General features: G+C 51.8%; 7 protein-coding genes across 7 annotated transcripts; 1 reads left to right on the top strand and 6 right to left on the bottom strand.

Annotated features, from left to right (window-relative positions):
• Nucleotides 1-125: 125 nt before the first annotated feature.
• PDA6-1-2 (Pisatin demethylase) lies at nt 126-1851 on the bottom strand (the record flags this gene model as incomplete). The annotated part of the gene is made up of 4 exons (XM_036640425.1): nt 126-332; nt 387-524; nt 587-1584; nt 1653-1851. 4 exons carry the CDS (start codon nt 1849-1851, stop codon nt 126-128), a joined length of 1542 nt encoding a protein of 513 aa, XP_036493930.1.
• A 1238-nt stretch (nt 1852-3089) lies between these two features.
• On the bottom strand, nt 3090-4117 carry SAT3-3 (Short-chain dehydrogenase/reductase SAT3; the record flags this gene model as incomplete). Its single annotated transcript, XM_036640424.1, has 4 exons — nt 3090-3307; nt 3363-3831; nt 3881-3984; nt 4042-4117. The coding sequence occupies 4 exons, from the start codon at nt 4115-4117 to the stop codon at nt 3090-3092; spliced, it is 867 nt and encodes a 288-aa protein (XP_036495123.1).
• Nucleotides 4118-5093: 976 nt separating this feature from the next.
• On the bottom strand, nt 5094-5797 carry CGCS363_v008574 (Extracellular serine-rich protein; the record flags this gene model as incomplete). The annotated part of the gene is made up of 3 exons (XM_036640423.1): nt 5094-5226; nt 5282-5669; nt 5728-5797. The coding sequence occupies 3 exons, from the start codon at nt 5795-5797 to the stop codon at nt 5094-5096; spliced, it is 591 nt and encodes a 196-aa protein (XP_036494716.1).
• Nucleotides 5798-6912: 1115 nt separating this feature from the next.
• On the bottom strand, nt 6913-8961 carry aflT-7 (Efflux pump aflT; the record flags this gene model as incomplete). The annotated part of the gene is made up of 7 exons (XM_036640422.1): nt 6913-7375; nt 7433-7542; nt 7598-8103; nt 8159-8285; nt 8340-8627; nt 8692-8860; nt 8927-8961. 7 exons carry the CDS (start codon nt 8959-8961, stop codon nt 6913-6915), a joined length of 1698 nt encoding a protein of 565 aa, XP_036494719.1.
• Nucleotides 8962-9875: 914 nt separating this feature from the next.
• WAR1-3 (Transcriptional regulator WAR1) lies at nt 9876-12299 on the top strand (the record flags this gene model as incomplete). The annotated part of the gene is made up of 6 exons (XM_036640421.1): nt 9876-10027; nt 10097-10165; nt 10295-10864; nt 10927-11157; nt 11219-11508; nt 11566-12299. The coding sequence occupies 6 exons, from the start codon at nt 9876-9878 to the stop codon at nt 12297-12299; spliced, it is 2046 nt and encodes a 681-aa protein (XP_036495124.1).
• A 2270-nt stretch (nt 12300-14569) lies between these two features.
• Nucleotides 14570-16897, bottom strand: CGCS363_v008571 (Heterokaryon incompatibility protein 6, OR allele; the record flags this gene model as incomplete). Its single annotated transcript, XM_036640420.1, has 1 exon — nt 14570-16897. One exon carries the CDS (start codon nt 16895-16897, stop codon nt 14570-14572), a length of 2328 nt encoding a protein of 775 aa, XP_036495137.1.
• Nucleotides 16898-17460: 563 nt separating this feature from the next.
• On the bottom strand, nt 17461-18281 carry CGCS363_v008570 (Uncharacterized protein; the record flags this gene model as incomplete). Its single annotated transcript, XM_036640419.1, has 3 exons — nt 17461-17691; nt 17747-18060; nt 18131-18281. 3 exons carry the CDS (start codon nt 18279-18281, stop codon nt 17461-17463), a joined length of 696 nt encoding a protein of 231 aa, XP_036495129.1.
• Nucleotides 18282-21002: the final 2721 nt, after the last annotated feature.

Raw genomic sequence — 21002 nt, 5'->3', positions numbered from 1 at the left:
TCTGAGAAAACCAAGCAGTCTAAGATGTCCCCTTATTAACACCGCCCGCGCGTCATTCTCAATGTGTCCTGCAAGGGGTATTACTCCAAAGTGCATGACACCAAGGTCAGCAGACGCCATCAATCTCAAGAGATGAGCTTTCTGGGCTCTACCCGAACGCAGAAGCCTCGGGGCTTCACGAACCACGCGTTGGCAGTGGTCCAAGATCCTCCAGGTGCTGCCGCGTCTCCGTCAAGTTTGAAGTCGAAATCGCGGATGATTCTCGGGATCAGTTTCGTCATCTCCAAGGTGGAAACATTCTTTCCCAAGCACGTCCTCGACCCCAAGCCGAACTATTTTAAAATTAGCCAGACCGCTAACTGCAAAGCTTGGAGAACCACACTTACCGGCATCCAGTTTCGGTTCATCAGGGAAAGCTTGTCTTCGTCGTCGATGAGCCAACGCTCAGGGCAGAACTTATCCGCATCCTGGCCAAAGATACTCTTATTATGATGTTGAACCCAGCTATTGATGCCAACAACAGACTAAAAGGTAAAAGAACACGTTAGCGAAATATTTTGTTTCCTCAAAGTTCATCAGTACGTACACCTTCGGGGAAGAAACGGTCGGCGATGGTGGCGCCTCCTTCAGGCACGACTCGCTCCAATGGCAGGCCGACGGCAGGGTGCATACGCAACGCCTCCTTGATGACAGCCTGTAAGTAAGGCATGTCCTGACCCTGCTTGAACGTGGGATTCTCCGAAAGCTCGCCCCGGCTACTGAAGTCGTCGATCTCGGCACGCAGTTTTGTGACGCAATCCGGGTTCTTGAGCAGGTGGTACAATATTCCAGAAAGACTAATGCCGGTTGTGTCTGAGCCCGCAAACATGTTGGTCGCGCATCCAATGAGAATGTGGTAATTGGTGAAGGCATCGGGGTCCTCGGAGTGTTTGGCAAGATACTTCCTCAAGAAAGTCTCGCCGACACCCGCGCCTTCTACATCGGTCTTGAACTCAGCGACTGACTTGGGCGAAGCTCGCTCTTCCGTGACCCTGCTCTGAGTGAAGTTCATCACATACATGATGCGGTCGGTGCGGAAAAGAGGACCCATGGCTGAAAGAAGCGGAGCAATGTAGCGATGGAATGAGGGGAAAATTCCGGCGAGGCTAGAGTAAATCAAGCTGGCGTCAAGGTTTTCGATAACCTTGCCAATATCATCGCCGCGGTCCAGGAAGCCTAATCGTTTGCCGTACGTAATGTACGCAACGGCATCGAAGGCAAAGCACTGGAACCAGTGGCCGATGTCAACGGGTGCGCCCGCCTTTGAGAATTCCAGCATGCGTTGGGAGAAGATCTCGCCGCACTCATCAAGATACGGCTCGTAGTTTACGAGCGATGTCATTGAGAAGGCGTGGGCAAAGAAGCGTCTGTTGTGAGCATGGCGTTTGATGGACTGGTCGGAAAAAATGTTCCACCAAGTGTCATTTGGCTGAAATGGTGAGTACCAGATCGACTTGGGGAACTGGGTTCCGTGACCGTAGATAGTCTTGGATGCCTCAGCGTCATTGATGCTGTATCGGTTTGGGCCGTATCTGACGATGGGGCCTAGTTGGGTGCATCTCAATTAACAATTGCCACTCAAACAAGCCTGGCGTCTCTGTACATAGGCATACCATATTTTTCATGAAGAGCAATGTTGACCTTTTCGAAATTGCCTTGCTGAATGCGAAAGAAATACCAAAAGTCCGTAAAGCGCGCCAACATAGGCCCAGGTATGGACCGCAGAGGAGAGCGCACCCAATTGAACAACGCTGCAGCAACGTATAAAAATAAGGCGAACGCCGCCACGGCTAATAAAAGTTGATTATTCATGTTGCGAGGTCAAAGATGCTGAAAAGATTGGATGAACTGCTTGCTTGTCAAGGCTGGTGACATGAACTGGATCGATGCAGCTCTGAACATTCTTCGCGAGGAGCTTTATAGTCGACGGCCTGTCTCATTTTTTGAGTTTCATTTCTCCAGGTCTCGTATGGTTGTGATTGCTTTTGCGCGGACTGATACGCAATTGATGCATCACGTTCATGGGTTGCCTGTTGCGTAAAGGCGTACGGCTTAGAACACCAATTGGTCGTTGGCGATGGTCGAGTCATAGCGCCCCCGAAAAGCCCCAAAAAGCGGACGGCGTGGAAAATGAGCTGGCCCCATACGACGATGGCCGGCGGCGAATAGTTGATAGAACAATAATAATACTGGTGCTTGGCCTGAGACCTTCGCTTCAGCGAGTGGATCATACAGCGGCAGTACAACCTCGGGTGCTGATCCTTGGCGGTCTATCGTCGTCAACTTACACACCGCCAAACTTTCCACCTGGGTTGTGTCGAAGCTTTCATTACGTATCAGTGATGATGACGCTCTATGTTTTATCAACAAAGAAGCCTGGACTGAGAGGCAATCCGCTGTCCGCAGTTTGCGAAAGCAAGGATGAATTGGTGGCACACTGGTTGGATTGAACTCATCGGATTCACCATCATCTGCCGAAGCTGCACGGAGCGCGTCGCGGTGATGGCGGGCACATAACTTTCATGGAGGGACCTAGGGCAACGCCCGGAAAACGAAAGTTGTCCGAGACCGAGGTCGACCCGTCTTATGCTTGACACTCATGAAGGCGGGCTGGCCCCGCACGGGGTGCTCCGGCGAGTGGGGCAGCGTTCGAGCCGGGATTGCGGACCGGAGGCTATTGGATGCCGCGACCGAAGGTCAACGGCCATTGACTACTCTCGACCCCCCGCTACACTTTTATCGTTGACAAAGGTTCTCTACTTAACGAGCACACGACTACCGAAACCCATGAAAGCAGGGAGGCTCAGAAGGTCTACCCTGACGAGCTGAGTGTTGAACTTTCAGCTTGTGGCTACTCCTGAAAGCCTAGACGATGACGTATCATAACATAGAGCTGTGGAGTCGGTATATTGATTCAAAATTTCAAGTGAGAGTTTTGAAGGATTGAATTCGAAATTCAAACTGCGTACATTATTCGCGATGTGCCTACAGTGGGTAGCGGACTGCGGAGATCGCGTGGCCTACCTACATCGCTAGGTTTCCACTCATGTCTAGTACGTAGCCGGAGTAACACTGAGCCGGCCACCATCCGTCAAGACGCAATTACCATTGCAGTATGCGCCAGCTCGTGAAGCCAAATACAGTAGCGGTCCCATGATATCTTCCGGAAGACCTGCTCTCTCAGCAGGTATTTGATCCAAGGGGAAGGCTCCCTCAACTGTAGGATCCGAGCCTTGGATTAGGCTCGTAGTGAGATCAGTCGGGAACACTTGACATGTTTAGCATCGTTGACCGGAAACTTTGTTTGCTGGGCGCCAACTTACGTCCTGGGCAGAGTACATTGGCTCGGATCCTGTACGGCACCAAATACGTCGCCAGAACCTTCAACATCATCGTAGTTGCCGCCTTACTAGTGCCGTAAGCAAATCCAGCAGTGATCTTTCTGTTGAAGCTGCCAATACTGCTGGTTGCAATGACCTGGCTCCTTCCACCCTGATAATTAGACCGATTGCCTTTGTCCAAGAGTCCCAAGAATGATATCGCTGTATAGAATACAGCAGTGCAGTTGACGTGGTACGTGTTGGTGAATTCCTCTATGGGGATCTCCAAGAGAGCGTCTTGAACTTGCGCAATCGAGGCGCCCGGAGGCACGTTTCCAGAAGGCCCAGCAATACCTGAATTGGCAACGAGCAGGTTGATATACCCGACATCTTTTTCAATCATCGCCACTGCGTCTTTGAGTCTTTGGCGGTCTGTCACATCGCATTGGATCGGTACAATGTTGTCACAGCCCTGCCATAAGTCAGCGAGCATTGGACTATTGGCGATCATCGGTACGCACAATTTCTTTCGCAGCATCATCCAGCACCTTTCTTCTTCTGCCGAGTATGTAGACTTTCTTTGCGCCGTTTTCTGCTAACGCTCGTGTCATATAAAGTCCTAGCCCTACAGGAATTGTGATTAGCCATCCGAGTAATAAAAGAGCCATGCTTGCGGACATACCACTGCCTCCGCCTGTTACAACAGCCACAATCCCTCGAATATCAAAAAGACTGCCTGATTTGTAGGACTGAGACATGGTAGATATGCACGAGTTCGGGCCGGGGTCGTGAGATTCGATGCGAAAAGACGGTTAGATAGTTGGATTGAATGTGGGAACTTATGAAGAAGTGAGGAAATAGGCAGTCTACCATGTGAAATGGGTTGATGATATGTCCTTGTTTTATTACTATAATGCCTAGAGTATCTGATGATCTCTTTTCTACGTTTGTAGTCCTTGTTCGCGGTGGCCTGCCAAATGCGGTCCGCGCGACCCCCACAGGACTACTGCAGGCGTAGTCGACCGAGGGCAAATGGAGGCTAGCTTCCCATATCCATCAAGCTTGACATATACCAATTGGCCTCTCATAGAAATCTCTCAATTGAACTCAAAGGAAGGTTATCGCGACCCTCTCAGTTTTGCAAGCGCGGGGTCGCGGGTGTCCTGGCGAACTCCGGGGGCTCGGGCCGGGACTGGGGCCAGCTCCACCGAAGGAACCTGTCAAGGAAGGAAAATGACAGTGTCCAAGGCCTTACATTTCGCTGGTTAAGTTTCCTCTCAAAATACAAGCAAAGAAACCGAAAATGGAAGATGAAGTGTGCTCCTTGACGCTAACAACTGTTTTCATGTGTTTATCCATTTGTCTGCTGACGCTCTATTTTCTTTCGTCGTGCGCAAGAAGAGGTCGTTGAGATTGAATCGAATATAGTTAAGGGATCAGTAGGATTGAAAACGAGATCGAAAACAACGTGAATGTATTCATGTTAACCGTCTTTGACGCTTGTGCGCCTACGAATATCTAACCCGACCAAAACTCCTCGCGTTGATAGACCTCTCCAGCCCCAGCCGATAACCCGCATCAGCAGTGCCACCTCCTAGTTTAGTTACATCCGGTTTCCACCGACGTTGGAGAAGAAGCTTAAAGCGAGCGTATGTACAGGAGCAACCTATAAACACATGCAATTTGTCTTCGGTACCTCTGCGCTAAAAATGCACACTCTGTCGCGGCACCACCTTAAGCGACGGGGGGCAGGGCCAGGTTGGCGGGGATCCTTCCGGCGGAACCACCGGCCACGTTCTTTGCGGGTACGTTCTGCTGCGATCCCTTGGCGGCCATCTTGTAGGCCTGCACGTCCGCGTCCGCCTTACTGCAAGGTTGTTAGTACTTCTCCACGTCCGCTTCCGTGTACGTGAGTGGCTTACGGGTTGATGATCATGACCATGCCGAGTTGGCAGTGCATGCCCTGAGCGCAGTACAGGAGCATTGGCTCGGTGTTCTCAACCTGAACATTGAAGGTTCCGATAGGAGAGCCATCAGTGACACCCGGGATGAAGCCGCTGTGAACAGCGTTGGGCTGCATGTCCCCAAGAGGCAGGCATGGTGCTTGAACGTTCGCAGCCTGGGTGACGGTGTGGTTGTTGGGCCAGAATTGGAACTGAACGATGTCGCCGGGCTGAGCTCTCACGACCTCAGGGTAGAAGAGCAACGACTTCTCGCGGGTCGGGCTACCGACGAGGACTGGGATGACCTTAGGAGTAGGTCCGGGAGGAGCACCCGCAGGAGGCATAGGAGCAGGTGGTGCCTGGCGCTCTGCAATAGGGTCAGCTCGGGGTCATAGCACGTTGACTTCGTGGCTTTGTCTGCTTACCCTCAATGGCAGCAGCCATGGACGCGCCAATGATGGCGGAGAAGTAGACGACGACCGTGTTGAACTTCATTGTGGCAGACGGAGACCCGTGGGCTGGATGTTAATTACTAGAGACGTTGATTCGATATCGCAACAAGAACGCTAATGGTCCCACGCATCAAAAAGAGGTCGGAGGAGGGCCCTGTGATATTTAAGCTACTACTCCTTTGCACTGCAGAATCTAAAACGAATCGCACTCGCAGGAAAGCATCGCTCCTGCACCCGCTGACTAGAACGAAGCTTTTCTCTCTTAACCTTCCGCACTGGGCTAAATTCTCCCGATCATGAGACCGACTAAGCCCTTCAAAACGGACGGACATTCATCTTTTTTTTCGGTTTGCTGCCGCGATCAATAGGGGTAGCAAGTGAAGCTTGGGGCTCCCGAGAGATGGGATGACCGAACTGCCCAATAGGACGTGCTGAGTACCTCAAACGTGCCATGTTTCGTTTCTTCGGCCACACTCCCTACCGAGCTGGCTTTCTGCTTAGAAATGAAGAAGAATATGCAGAGATGCTGCTTAAACATGCGGTGGGAGGGGCGGCACTTCGCTCTTTCGGAATGGAGGGGGAGCCGGCCAGTCAATAATCTGTCTGGCTGTGTCAGGGTGGCCCGAGATTGGACGACAAGCGCAAGGGGCGAAGCTGCGGGGGGTAGCTTATCCTCGCTCACCGGCCGCGGGCTTGCAGGAGTTAGCCATTTTGACTATAGAGTAGAGTTATGACCGGATGAAACGGTTGCGGAGTCGTTTCGAACACTCACGAGGCGTTGGCCGCCTGCTGGCTCCATCACGACTTTCCGTGGTGGGGGATCTCCGAGCGTCGAGGGGCATAGGGGAGCGGGAGATCGGCACAAAGGGCACATTAACCTGCACATCTTATGGCATTGCGGCTCCCGGAAGATACTTCCCACGCGCGCGGGAGGCAGACTTGGTCTTGACGTCAACTGAGTTTTTGGGCTGAAAGCGGGAAATGGTTCGATGTATGTTAGGGTCGTGCGCACGTCTTGATCGTGTCAAAATCACGATTGTATTACCATATGTGATCACTTCAATCTAGTGAGCCTGATCTATTCTATCCAACATGTACGCCATCTAATTGCAATATCCGGTAACTTGGTACCACCCTGTTCCAAAAGCCGATGCCCTATTATTTCTCCGTATCTCCGTCTGTTTGGCTTTTTACATCCGTCTTCGGCTTGTTCTCTTTGACGCTCTTCCACTCGAAAAACCCAATTCCGAGGACCGTTAAACATCCGAGAACGGTCGCAATGAGAAACACGTTTTGCAGTGCCTTGTTGTACGACTCGATGATGCCGTCCACCGAATCGGGGTAGGTCTTGCGCATAGAGTCCACCAGCCCCGATGCTCCGGCGTTGATGACCACGGCCGGATTTACGTTGGGGACGTTTCGGCGGAGCTCGGCGACGAGTCGCGAGCTGAAGATGTTTTGCGCAACGGCCAGGAACACAGTACCGCCCAGGCTCTGGAGGAATACCAAGACCGAAGTAGCGAGGGCGATGTCGCGCCCCTTGAACACTGTTTGCGCGGCAATGATGCACTGCTGCCCTCCCAGACCCACTCCCAAACCCATTAGGACGAGTGAAGCAGCCCTGAGGCAGATGTTAGCACATTGGGCAGACTGAATCGGAAAACGTAACAGGCCATACCAGAACGCCGTGTCAGTGTCAACGGTAAACGAATAGATCAAGCCACCAGCCACGGAGGAAATGACAGATGACGCGATGATTTGCGGCACGTAGTAGCCAATTTGACTCGTCTAATGATTTATCAGCATTAAGTGTCAACGTCGTCAAAACGACGGAGGGACGTACCAAGATCCCGGACACGATTGTCGCAACAGACATCGAGGCTGATGATGCGAGCAGGTCGATACCGCTCTTGTAGGCTGAGTGGTTCTTGACGGCTTGCAACCAGATCGGAATGTAGTAGACATCGATGAAGAGAAGAGAGAACAAGAGCAAGATTGTCCAGCATGAAGCGATCATGGTTCGCTCAGACATGATGCGAAGGGGAACGGTTGCCTTGTCGCCCTCGCGATATTGGACGAAGCCCCACAAAAGAAAACATACCGCGAAGATGCACCAGCAGAGGATGATGCGCCAGTTGCTCCAGGCGTACTCGGTTCCGCCCCACTGTAGGGCCAGTAGAAGACAGATGACCCATGGAATGAGGAGCAGTGTTCCGACAAGGTCAAAGTTGTCCATGAACTCTTTGAAGCCTCTTGGTTCTTTCTTTGCCTGTTCGGGAAGCCTCAGAAAGAGGAGAATCACAGCGAAAGTTACACCTCCCAAGGGAAGATTAATCCAAAAGCACCATCCTGCCACAAGTCAGCAAACAGAAAATCATCCAAATTATAGCAGCCAAGATCATACTCCAGGTAGCCTTGTCAACGAAGACGCCGCCGAGGGTCGGTGCGATGACCTGAGAGACTCCGGCAGCGGCACCAATCGCGGCGGTGAAAGTGGGCCGCTTATGCAGCGGTACACTCTTGGTGATGATCTAGATCCTTGTCAGCCGATGCTTGCGGCGGCCGTTGGAGCTCTCGAAACCTACAATTAAAGCCCCGGTCATCAGGCCGGCCGCACCCACTCCGGAAACCGCTCGTCCGACGATGAGGACGACGGAGTTCGGGGCCGCGGCACACACCACTGACCCCACCTCGAAGATGGCCAGCCCGATTAGGAAGATCCACTTGATGCTGTACTCGGCATAGAGCTTTCCGAAGAGGAGCTGAAAGGAACATTGTGTGAAGAGGTAGGCAGACCCGTACCACGCTACGTCGGACAGCGAATTGAACTCTGAAGTGATTTTCGGAATGGCAGTTGCCAAGATTGAGCGATCCTATGAGAGACGAGGTGTCGGTAAATAGATAGCAGTAAAATTTGCTTGGCTGTCGAGAACTTACCAGGCCAAAGCAGAGAATAGCAAGAAATAGACCAATCGAGATCGCCGTAAGGGCCGGGCCGCTGGGATAGACTTCGATTATTTCGTCTTGGCTCTGTGCACCCTGTTCCGACTCCGGTATATCCGTTTTCTCTGAGGGTGTCCTCAGTGCTGGTGTAGCGTTGACCGGCCTGGTGTGATGTCACTCGTGAGCAGGTGTTCCGCTGCCGAGCCGCTAAGGACCTCCGCAAACTTACAAAGTTTCGGCGGAATATGCCCCGGAAGACGCCATTCGAATGAATATTATCGTTTGCGCTGGTGTTCAAATATGGGAATTTAGATGTTCGATATCTAACACTAGGTTGCCTGTGCTTTTCGAGTATTTGTACTACTCTTGGCCATCTCGAAAAACAATCCCATCTTCTTGTATTGATCCTCATGTCTGAACATTCTGACTGCCCTCGACATCGGTCCGTACGGGAAATAGCCCGTCAGCAAGTGTTGGTAATTAGTGGGCTAACCCGAGACCCGCTCCCACGAGATCTCTAGGGACTTTGGTCTGCTTCTACCATTTGAGCCCAGCCACATCCAATTTGTGGAGGTCTGCTCCATTTTCGCTTCAGCCTCGACAGGCAGCAGGTCTCTAATTGTTGCAGCAAAGGAGGTCACGTCCGAAGGCACTCATGCAAATTGGTGGAAGATGCTGCCTAGCGCTGACCCTTGTCCCGCCAAAATGGCTCCCTAGCCGGGGTTAACACGGGTGAAAGTGGGAATTTGCGCGTCCATCGGCGGTCGGGTAGTAAGTTAACACCCGACTCCGTGTTCGCATATCCTCATCTGCCCAATCAGATGCTGCCATTGGCGCCCGATCTTCGACATCCATTTGAAGTCGGCGACTACGCCTTTTAGTGTCGCTGATCAACAGGGAATTCTGTCGAATCAGGCCTCCTTAGTAAATATCCAGTTAACAAATCGAGAAACCAATCAGAGCCAGAGATCCGTTCACGCTAAAAGTCGCCTTGCCGACTTCAAATGGATACGGGACTTAAGACTGACACCGGTCCCCGGTCTTTGACAGCTTTCGTCCGTTCCCAGCTACGCCGTCATCCGCGACATTTCTGCGATTTTCCCATTGCTTGTGATATGCCATTTTGAGCACCAGATTCACAGAGCACACGCCGTCATTGTTGTTCCATCGGCCTGAAGATGACAAATGTTTCTCCAGAAGAAGAGGGCAGTAGCCCGGAGTTCATTGCGAACGCCAAAAAGCTCCGAGCTTGCAGCAATTGTGCGCGCCTCAAGATCAGATGCAGGTGGCCACCGGCCACGGAGCATGGTGAACCAACCGATTGCACAAGGTAGGGAGAGATTGCAGACTCCATTCTGGGCTCTCCAAGAATGACTTGCAGAGAGCTAACACAAGCTAGATGTTCCCGGATGAACATCCGCTGTCGGGTGCCGGAACCAGTACCCAGAAAGAAACGGGGAAAGTCAAGGTAGGATCTTTTCTGATGTTCTTCTGGACCCTTTTCCAGTGCCAAACTAAGATATCGTTGTGTCTTCTGGCATTGAATATCAGCTGCGTTGATCATCTGTGTTTCCTTGGCGCTGACAGCTCACCCCAGTCGAGTCACCGAACTAGAGAAGAAAATCGATGGCCTGGTCAACCTTTTCCAGAATCAACAACAGGCCAAGCAACATGGAGCTCAAGCTCTTACTCCCGCTACCAGTTCATCGACTTATGAAGAGAATCAGCTGCGTGGATTACTGCCATGCGCTGGACTCCCCATGCCTCAAGCTGACACCGAGGCATCCTCCAACGCCGTCACCCCCGACCCTCACTGCAGCACCCAACACACCCCAGACGTCGGTCCTTCGAATACCTTGCAGTTGGTCCTTGGACTCTCCCTCACCATGGATCAAGCCGAAGAATACCTCAACATCTACCGCACTCGCATGGTCCCACACTTTCCCTTCATACCTATCCACGTGAATGTGACGGCGCGGGAGCTCCACTCCCAGAAGAGATTTCTTTTCTGGTGCATCATGCAGGCTCTCATTCCTCAAGAAGCCCCTGTTCAGAAGGCGGTAGATGACTGGATTAGGCACCATGCAGCCGTGCATATTATCGTGAACAGGGAGAGGAAGCTTGAGCTGCTGCAGGGCCTGTTGATCTACATTGCCTGCTACGCTTGGTGGGTGCACCCCGTCTCAGTCTTGCCCAAGTGAGGTTGCTGACCTTTGTCCTCATATACAGGGGAGATGTCCATATTCACTTGGGCATGAGTGCCAACGGCCTTCTGCAACTTGCCATCGGCATGGTCTCAGACATGAGCGTCAACACTCTTGCTGGACCACTAGCCTGGATGCCCAAGACCATGTTATCGGATGCATGGGCTGTTATCAGCAAAGGAAAACATTTCGAAACCCCAAAACAGACTCTCGAAGAGCAGAGAGCGGTCTTGGGAGGCTATTTCATTGCATCTAGGTATGAGCCTCAGTTCTAATCCCATCTCGCTCCGAATCAATGCTGATGTAGTGATCTATAGCGTGGCCATCTCAATGCGAAGAAGCCCACAAGTACAATGGTCAGCATATATGGCGCGATGCTGCAGAACTATCCGCGAAGCAGGGGAGTTCGCAACAGACTCGAGCTTAATTGCATTCGTCCGCATGCAACACGTAACCGATCGTCTCAGATCTTTGTTTCCAATTTACGACAGAGATGAGGACACGCCTGCCCCATTCTTCAAGGAGCACTACAGCGCAATATTCTCGTCCGTACGGAAGGAGATGGAGGACCTTCAGAAAGAGGAGCCTGGTATAAACAAAGATAATCGTAAGTTGTTCTTTCTCTAAACCAGGCAACATCCACTTACCTGATTCCTCCGCGCAGCGCTTGTTTGGTGTCACTACGTGACCCTCGCAGTCAGACTCTACGAGCCTGCACTGGGTATGCGACCAATGAGCCCAGCAGATACAGCGTCGCCGACCGAGCCATATAGCCGAACTGAAGCCCTCTGGAAATGCCTCGAATGTGTTCAGGCCGCCATGGATGCTTTAATGTCCATACCCGCAGAGATATACGCATACCTGCCCTTCACTCTGGTCTCCAGCACCGCCTTCGTAATGATGGCAGCGAACCGGCTTCTTTTGGAAGACGGCAGCCCCGACTGGGACGTTACTATCGCTCGGCAAAAGATTCCACACGCGGAAAATGCACAACGAATGGCGGACAGATTCGAAGAGGCGGACAACGTAGCCCTTGTTGTTGGCCAGAAGAGGCGTCTTTTCGAAGACCAGACGTCTAGATGGGCGAATTACGCCTACCGTGCACGATGGATGAAGAACTGGTATCTGAGCAAAGTGTCTCCTCCACAGCGGGAGCCGTCTGCTGAGCAACCACCCAACACCGCGGAGGGTTCAACGAACGACCCGAGCATGTCGTGGGTGGATGATGTCACAATGGACAAGATGTTTTGGGGACAGATGATTGTGGACGGGTTTGGACAGATGCCTTATGATTTCCAGTTTGGCAACGATTCGATGCAGACCTTACAGGGCATCATGTGGCAGGATGGGATGAGCACGACTGAGACGATGGCCATAGCGAACATGATACCCCAGTAGTAGTTCGTTACAATGCGATGTTACATGAGTTCAAGCTTGAGATTTACGAAACTGTTGTTGTGAGACGCACAAATCGTGAATGAAGTCCGTTAAAAAATGTTGACGAATCTGAAATACTGTCCTGTGTGCTTGTAGCTATGGCAAACTCACCAAAGTTGTTCATCCCGCACCATGTGTTGCAAATTCGCCAAACTTTGAGGAATCTCAGCCTTCAGCTCCATCGCTTCCATCTCTCTACCACAGTTCACAAGATGCTTAGCCAACTTGACACGAGTCAGCAACGCGGTACTTGAATACCGTAACTTAGCACTCCCTGTCGCTTTGCTCTGGGCATAGTCTGTCGCCTCAACTGCCTTCTTCAAGCATTCAATGCCAGAATGCGTGTTGCCTGATGCCTCATGAAACTTCGCCATGAAGCTTGTCGTCCTGCCATACAGCCTCAACGACCAGCTATCCCACTTCTGTAAAGGACTGTTGTTGTTTGCGACAGCTAGGCGAGAAAGATGGCGATGACACAGGGTCAAGAAGTCGGGTGACTTATGATTCATCAGCAGGGAAGTTGCGACCACACGACTATGCTCGACGCGAGTCACTTCAGAACTGTTTGTTCCAAATGTGGAGTTCGCCTCGTTAAGCAGAGCCTCGTAGCTTTCCAGAAGGTCAGACCAGCTGCGTGCACGACTCTCATTGTCGTACCAATTCATCGCTTCAACAGTAGCCTCAATGCTGTGCAAGTCAATCCGCCCTCGAATACCGACATACTCATCCATAATCAAGGTTCGAAGTCGCTTCATGTGGTCCAACAGATCCTCGCGGCATGAAGCCGCAATATTGGACATGTACTGAGCAACCTGGTGAATAGGCTGGCCCCGTTGCTTGATACCCAGCATTTCCGAGACAAGCTGCAGATAGGAATGAAGTATGCCGTGATCAGTGAGTAGATGGGGGATTTCTAGAAGCAGCATGCGGAAGGTCGCTATGGGTTCCTGGTTGAGAATGCCTTCGATCCCTTGAAAAGCTTCTTGGAATATAGTCCCGCCTCGTTCAAAGTGTTTGATGTCGAAGTAATATGCCCCGAGTCGTGCCAGAGCTTTCAAGTGACGCCCCGGGATGGGGAGATAGTTGAACCTTGCGCGTTGATGCCACTCGAGGTCCCGACGAGAAGCGCCTTGTATCAAGTCGTGTAAGTTCAGGAGAAGCCCATAAGACAAACGATCTTTCTCGGTTCCATATATCAAAAACGTTGATGGTATGGGGAATGGACCGTTTTCTTGTTTCCCAGCGTATTTTCGACCCAACGGCGGGCCAAGGCGTCTGCGCCGTGGTCTTTGGCACGTCATCTCGCCTTCGACCATTTCCACCCTGTCACCACTCAGCTGACTTTGTCGAAGCCCCTCAGAGTTGTACTTCCGCCACTTCCACTTCATGAACTGCCGCTTATACATCCTCTCCCTAACGTGGATAATCAGATGCCAGTTCCTGAGAAATCCACAGGTTAGAGGACACCTACGTTGCCAAGAAGAGGTACTGGTGGCGCATGATGCCCACAATCTCGCGCAGAGGCTTGTTCTCTTTCAGATACAAGCGCTGCAGTACGTCCCTCTTTTCATCCCAGTCATATCCAGGACGAGGCCTGGCTAGCTTCTGAGCGCCAAGAGACATCCTCAAGCTCAGGAAATCCACGCTTGTGTTGCTGAGTGTAGGTTTCAAGGATAGGGTGGTCTGTATGCCATTCGTTGGCTCGGTGACCACACTCGACTAGTCAATCCTCGCAAATCGTGCGCCGCCTTGATCTTGGTCTAGTATCGATGAGACTGCACCGATCATACCAAGTCGCCGACAAATACAAACAGTTTGGAAAACACTATGCAGATTGGTGATTGTCGGCGAAATACAGGAGAGGAACGTTGAAGCCTTGGACTCCGAAGGCGGGCCCACGGTTATTAAGTCAACAGCACCTTAAGTGTTCTTAACTGTATCTAAAGTAGAAAATCTACCCCTAGGAGCCTGTCTGGTGACGCAGCTGAACATTTCCATTTCCGGCGGGCTGATGATCCTTCAGCTGCATGGACCTTTTATCCACTGGCCAGCATGAATTGTGCGCCGCAGACGTGCATGACAGGCAGCAAACGCGGGACCTTCCCGTCATTACAGGCGTTCAGACGCGAAGGGCAATGAATCGAATGAAAAGAGCAGTAAGACCATCTCCGTCAAGAGTCGCCGGGAGGAGGCCGCCAGTATGGTAATCAATGAAGGCTTGTCAGCGAATCTCACTGCAGTCTAACAATACAGTAAAACGTCATGTTCTCCCATGTTCCGCTCACAGCCGGGCTCCAAACCTCGGCCAGACCAATAAACTCAAACGTGTCCGCGTTCTCAATAGGTCGCAAGATGACAGGGCACCCATAGCCCTCGACCGCATAAATCATATCGCCTTGTTTTACAAGTTGAGCAGCCATACCAAGATATCCACTCGTGGTGGTGATCAGTCGCACCTGAGAAAGTGTCCACATGTTGACATGTTGCATCATGTCCTCGAGTGCCTGTGACCCATCCGTGTCTAAAAGGGTTGCCAAGTCTGACGTGTGGGATGCTGAGATTGGGGACCCTGGCTTCTGTCCGATTCCGGGAAAGAGCAATGATAGCTTCTCTTTCCAAAGTTCGAAGTCGGCACTAGCGTCAAGGAACTGCTTCAGAGAAGACAGTCCCCTTGCTGTCGCCGCCGAGACCCCCAAGGGGTGGGATTCAGACGAAACATCGCTACTCAGCTCCAACTTCTCTGCCAAAGTACTGAGTTTGAAGACGTCAGGAGATCCTTCTGCATAATATCTGCTTTTTAGCCCTTCAGTTTCCCAATTCGGGACATTGCGTAAAATAGCATCTAGACAAGCGAGCATCTCAGAGTCGTCGCTATAAGAGTGATAAAGTCGTGTCAGCTGCGTCGTTGAATAATCAATGGCTCTTGGCGGAGTAAGCTTCGGGGACCAGCTTTCCAGACTTCTCCTTTCAAGAGGCACACAAGCCGCAACTCCATCAACAGTTTCCAGGTGTTTGGCTTCAAGACTCAAGATGCCCTGGTCCCTCAGTCCAACTTGACTCTCCCAAAAGATTTCCCAGTCCACCTCCGGGATCTTAGCTGGACCCCTGACCCAGAAGTGTGCCGCCATACTTGACATTGGATCTTGATCTATCGATAGATCTACTGCCCAACACGGCACTCGCGAGTTTTGGAATTCTCTGCGAATGTCGAAAGTCTTGAGACTCTTCCCAGCACGCATCCAAGCAATAGCTGCATCAATGGAGCCCTGTCGAACAGTCTTCCTATAGTCAACATCGATTCCGAGATATGCGGAAGGCTGCAATAACCCCAACACTCCGTATAGCTTGTCCAGAGGTAGAGACGATCGAGACATGAGGCCTTGTCTAATCAACATCTGTTCAGGACTCGTCTTCCACTCGTCGGGTCCAAGTTGGAGTTGAACTTGATAGATAGTTTTGAGTAGAAGAAATGTGTTCATGATGTTCCTCGTGTACTCGTCATTGGGTGACCAACTGGAGTCAAACGTAGAATCTCTGCTATACCATTCTGCAAACCAAGACAGTCGCGCGAACGAGATCTGTGAGGACCCTGCTCGTACGACTGTGTGGCTAGAGCTGATAGTGAGCTCTTGAATGATCCAAACCCGATTCCAATAATCGAGGCGAAATATAGGAAAAAGCAGGGCCTCTAGGCGCTCGTCAGGGTGCAGCGTTTCAAGTGCGGAGATGGGAGGGCGCTCTGCAGGATCGAACTGGGAAATCACAGCAAGAGCTTTCTCCGACAGCGCATGGCTTTCCTGATGTTCAGGATCATGCTCATCTAGATACCCTTCTCCTGATGAAACGGTCTCAGTTGATGCTCGTTGTAGGGAATTGATCGATGAGTCATCCGGGAGCGTCGTGCGATAGAAATCGTCTATGAGGCGCCCGATGAGGTCAAAGTAGACTTGTGTATCTGCGCCTTTGAGGTCAAGGGACGCCCCGAGCCAGACCGTCGACTTGATTGCAGTGCTGAAAATCTCATTCATTCTTTTGACCTCGGTAGCTCGCTCGTCGAGGTCATCCTGATTGATACAGATCGCATCGGCCCAGAGCATTCGTGTTCGGCCTTCCACAAAGTCTCTACCTTTCCGGAACTCTTGCAGTGCCTGATAGAGATTATCTTGAACGACGAATGGTCTGTCGTTGACGGAGATAGTGTGCTGTGTGTTCGATCCGTTCTCCCATGTGTAGCTGATGGTCTCGTAGTCCCCCCACACGAATCTATCAGGAGTGGTTCTGTCGTCATCTGTACATCCAGCCTTCTCGCGCGAGAAATGTTCCCACTTCTCATAGAGAGTGGTAGGCGAGTAGGGCCAGTCGATTGCCTTGGCTCGGAAGGCGGCATAGTCCGAGGTCCAATCTTTCAAAGATACCGTTTTCATGGTGCATATGAGTGTTCCTTCAGGAATGCTGTCTCGGGGCATATTACTGCCGTCAAGCTTGTTCAAGTCTGGGCGGATCGAAATGAGACGAACTTCCCGTCGCGAAGCCTTTAGAGGAGTGTACATGGTTGACATATTGTTCGTGATTTGGTTGTCATTTGGGAGCGTGTCGAGTAATGTGTTTTTGGGTTGGTGATACACGGCAGTCACGCGTTGGAGGATCAGGCTGCACTCTTCTGTCAGATTCCACTCTCGGCAAACTCGTGGCCGATTGCACGTGTGGCTGACAAGATCCCCTTTCACTGGCTGGTTACCCCTGTCCTCCTTAATGCCCTTGGAGTTCTTGCCGCCCTACCTACCTGACTACCAACAACTCGGTGAATTGAATCTATGAATTTTGGTATCCGGGCGGATCGGATAAGAGGATAATAATAATAATAATTTTGATAGCAATGATATATGTTAATAGTGATGGCGGCGACAAGAAGGACGCCGATGATAATAATAACAACGACAATACTAACGAAGACAACGACGACGGCAACGACGACGGCAACGACGATGGCAACAACGATGGCAACGACGACGATAAGAATAACAATAATCGTGATCATAACGATAGTAGTAATTATGGCTACTTCATATATAAGAGAATAACAGTCTACCCGGTTAGCTGGATACAACCGCCCGCATAGCTTCTATATCAGGAGCAACAACACAGCAATCAAGCCCGACACCGGCGCCACCATGCGGAAAGCAGCGTTCGTTGGAGACGGCGTGGAAACGACCGTGGGAGACGGATCTGTGATTGAATTTTCGTTTATCGCGATACTCGCAGCTTGGATGCTCAGGCCCGAGGAGTTGAAGCAGTTGCTATCGTTGACCGGGGCAATCTTGGACTCATCGGCTGTGAAGATGATGTCGACGCACTAACTCCCAGTTAGCAAGACCTTTCAGCACATCGATGAACCCTCGAAGACTTACGCTGAAAAGGGCACCACCATGTCTCGCCGCCTGGACGACCTGTATCGTCGCCAGGTCACCTTCCTTCGGCTCTACGCTTCTTGGGAGAGGGACATGCGGCAGACAGACTGTGCCGTCGTAGGCCTCGTTCGTGGGGCCGGTGAGGTGGAACATAGGGACCATGACAGTGGTGAAGTTCGATGGTACCTCGCCCAGGCCGATGTTGACGTACATGAGAGCGCTCTGGTGGCCGTTATTGTAGCCGGGCTGGAGGGCGATGGCACCGCCTTCGAGAGGCCAGTGGGTTCGATTCTGAGTTACGTTGAGGCCGCCACCTATTTGATGCATGTCATGTTAGATATCTGGATGTTGTACTCGAGTAGGTTAGTTTTCGGTTGAACTCACATGGATACATCCATTGCATCCCGAACGGGAACGTCTCATTCGTAATGATGTTGTTCCCCCTCCATCCCGGATACGAAATCTCGACATGTGCAGTTGCCAAGGACGCAAACAATCCCGAAAGGGCAGCGATTGGTGTGAATGCGCTCTTCATGTTGATATTTCTGCGATATTTGAGCAAGGTATAGACAAAGTACTAAACAGAAACATCGATCCACCAGCAGAAACCACGTTTATAAACATCCATCTATCAAAGAGCCTCCTCTCCAAGATACCCCCGCGGGGAATCCTTTGACGTAGCCTCTGCATGGGAGGCGATGTCAGCATCAGCACGAGCTGCCAAATATGGCCTTCCACAACTTCTTTGTGCCGACACACATGCACCGTTGGACCGAACGAAGACGGTTGGATTTAGAAAACGCACGTCAGCCCTACCGACGACCGGGCGCCGAATGCCTGAGCCTGTGGCTTACGCCGCGCGGGCTGCTTATCGGAGCTTCGGTGTTTGGGAGGGACTTGGCTGCTTCTGGACACTGCCATCCTCAGAAGAGAAACGGGGCTTGATTTTGAGTTGAGGAGGATGACTTTTGTTTGAGGTTCGGGTCATTTAGGGGTTTGATGCTGCGGTTTGTTGTTCCTTCGGGCTTGGGCTGAAAGCGAGCTAGATGCTTCGGATGTCCTCCGTAGGCAAGTCTGAATAACCTTCTTTCAGCTGGCCTTATTACCCCGAGAATTGCTTACAGAATGACTCGGGGCCGCAGATCATGTCCATCTTCGAAAGGGACGCCGAAGTTCTATTGAAAGGCAAAAGTCCCGGGGCCGGATCGAGATAGACTCCCGCCGTTGGAATTTGGCAACCCACCTGAAGATGGGGATTCTCAATCTCACTTACATGCCTCATCAAGAATCAACACATACAACCCAGGAAAGCTACGACTTACCGAAAATTGACAGTCACTAGCTGCACGAGGTAAGATCCTTATTGTCCTCCCCACCCTGGCCTGCACATCTTCAACTCGCCGAACATGCCAACAATGTAAAGCAACGTCAGCGCCCACCGCAGCGCATTCCTTCCGGAACCACTCCGTCACGCATCAAGCAAAGACAGCTGCCAATCTCAGGCTGACACAGTACACAGAGGCGGGAGGGGGCAAACGCCAAGCCCTGCAGCGGGACAGGCTCCGAACGACAGGCAAGACGGCGCCAGACGCCGTCAGCACTAGCGCGACGCGGTGTGTAATGCATCGAGGCTGTGTCTAGGATGTAAACCAGTGTAACGTTGGAAATGCCGTTGGAGCCGTCACTCACGACGTGGGGAGCTGAAAATCATAGCTGGTTAAAACAACAGCGAAAAGAAGAAAAAGTTTGGTAGGCTAGCTGAAATATTCGGTTCTTCGGATGGCACAAGTTAAATGGGAAAAGTACCGTGCCGCTTAGCTGCCTGCAGGAGGACATCGGCCGCTTGGACGTGAGATGGGCACCCCCGGCTTCGGGAGATTCGAGAATGCACGGCGGGTAGAGGCAGACAATGGAACATATCGTTCCCGTCCTGTTTGCAAGAACGGCACTTCGCGTATGCCAAGCAATGTTTCGGTTCCTTCGCAACTCAGCCTCACGATGCGGTTCTTGACTTTCGTCACCTCCATACGTTATTCTGCTGCCTCTCTCCAGTAGGAACAGGAAACTGGGGTAACCCAAGACCTACGTGAATCCTTCAAAAACCACTTGCGTCCCATATTTCCCAACGATTAACAAATCACAACGCAGACTACCATCAAAAAAATCCACGTTTGAAAAGCGGTCCTCGCAATCTCCCTCTTCGGAGTTTTTAACTGGTTAAATGGTCGCGCGGCATCACGCGAACGGCGGAGCCACACTCAACCTGAGGATGCCCAGCAGGGATGTGATGTCCTTCTGGTCGCCGACAAGAGAGGACTTTTGCAGTTCATCCCTGTCCGTATCTCTGATAGACAGCCAGACACAGCAGAATCACTGAATCAACAGAACTTTGCCAGCGCAAAAAAGCTCGCCCTTTTCGCGGCCGAACAGCTGGACCGCACCACATCGCGAAGCCCACGACGCGCCCAGACCATCCTACTGGAGATTTCCCACTTTTCGGGTTAGCGACAGGGAAAGCGATCCATCACAGGCTGCAGGAAGAGGGCGAGGTACATGTGAGATACCATACCATCACACTGCACACCTTCGAGATCCCAAGCGGCAAAGCAGTGAGTGACAGCTGCTAGATACTGCTTCTTCTTTACCCCTTTCCCGTGCCGCTGTGCATTATCTTCCGAATAACCACCACTCCCAAATTTCTCACATCCTCGCCGTAGCTTAGCGTCCAACAAACCCCTGTCCCAGGCACAAGAGAAGAGTCCAGTTCGGTCCAATTCTCGACGGGAGGTACGAATATGCTCTCTCCCGTCGACCCATCATCCCTTCGCGGACCCACGGCACCGGGCGCGGGCGATCATTGCATCACGCCCTGCCGCGGCCTTCGCCCGGCCGGAGCAGGCAGCAGGCACACACAGCATACTCGGCGCCAATTCAGGGGGGCAAACGAGATTGCCCGACTGTCTTGGTTGGCTTGGCTCCCTTTCCTATTCGCTTGGCCTGCCTGACGATGTCTGTATTTTTTCTGTATTCGTAGGTAGGCCGCCTAGTCAGACCCAGTGAATGATTCTCTGGGGCACTCACTCAGTCACACACACGCACCACACCCCATCTGAGCCATATCGAATCGAGTAATCGTCGAACAAGGGTGTCTACATGAATCCAGCCGGTGACATGATATTAAAGAGCTGAACACATCCCGCCCCCCATCTTCCACGTCTTCCTGTTGTTTCTTCTCTCCCCAGCCCCAAAGCCAAGC

The sequence above is a fragment of the Colletotrichum siamense genome (genome assembly GCF_013390195.1).
Source record: "Colletotrichum siamense strain Cg363 chromosome Unknown KSG_Cg363_contig05, whole genome shotgun sequence".
NCBI lineage: Eukaryota > Fungi > Ascomycota > Sordariomycetes > Glomerellales > Glomerellaceae > Colletotrichum > Colletotrichum siamense.
Note: the sequence above shows the minus strand (reverse complement) of the source record. Positions and strands in the feature narration are given on the sequence as shown.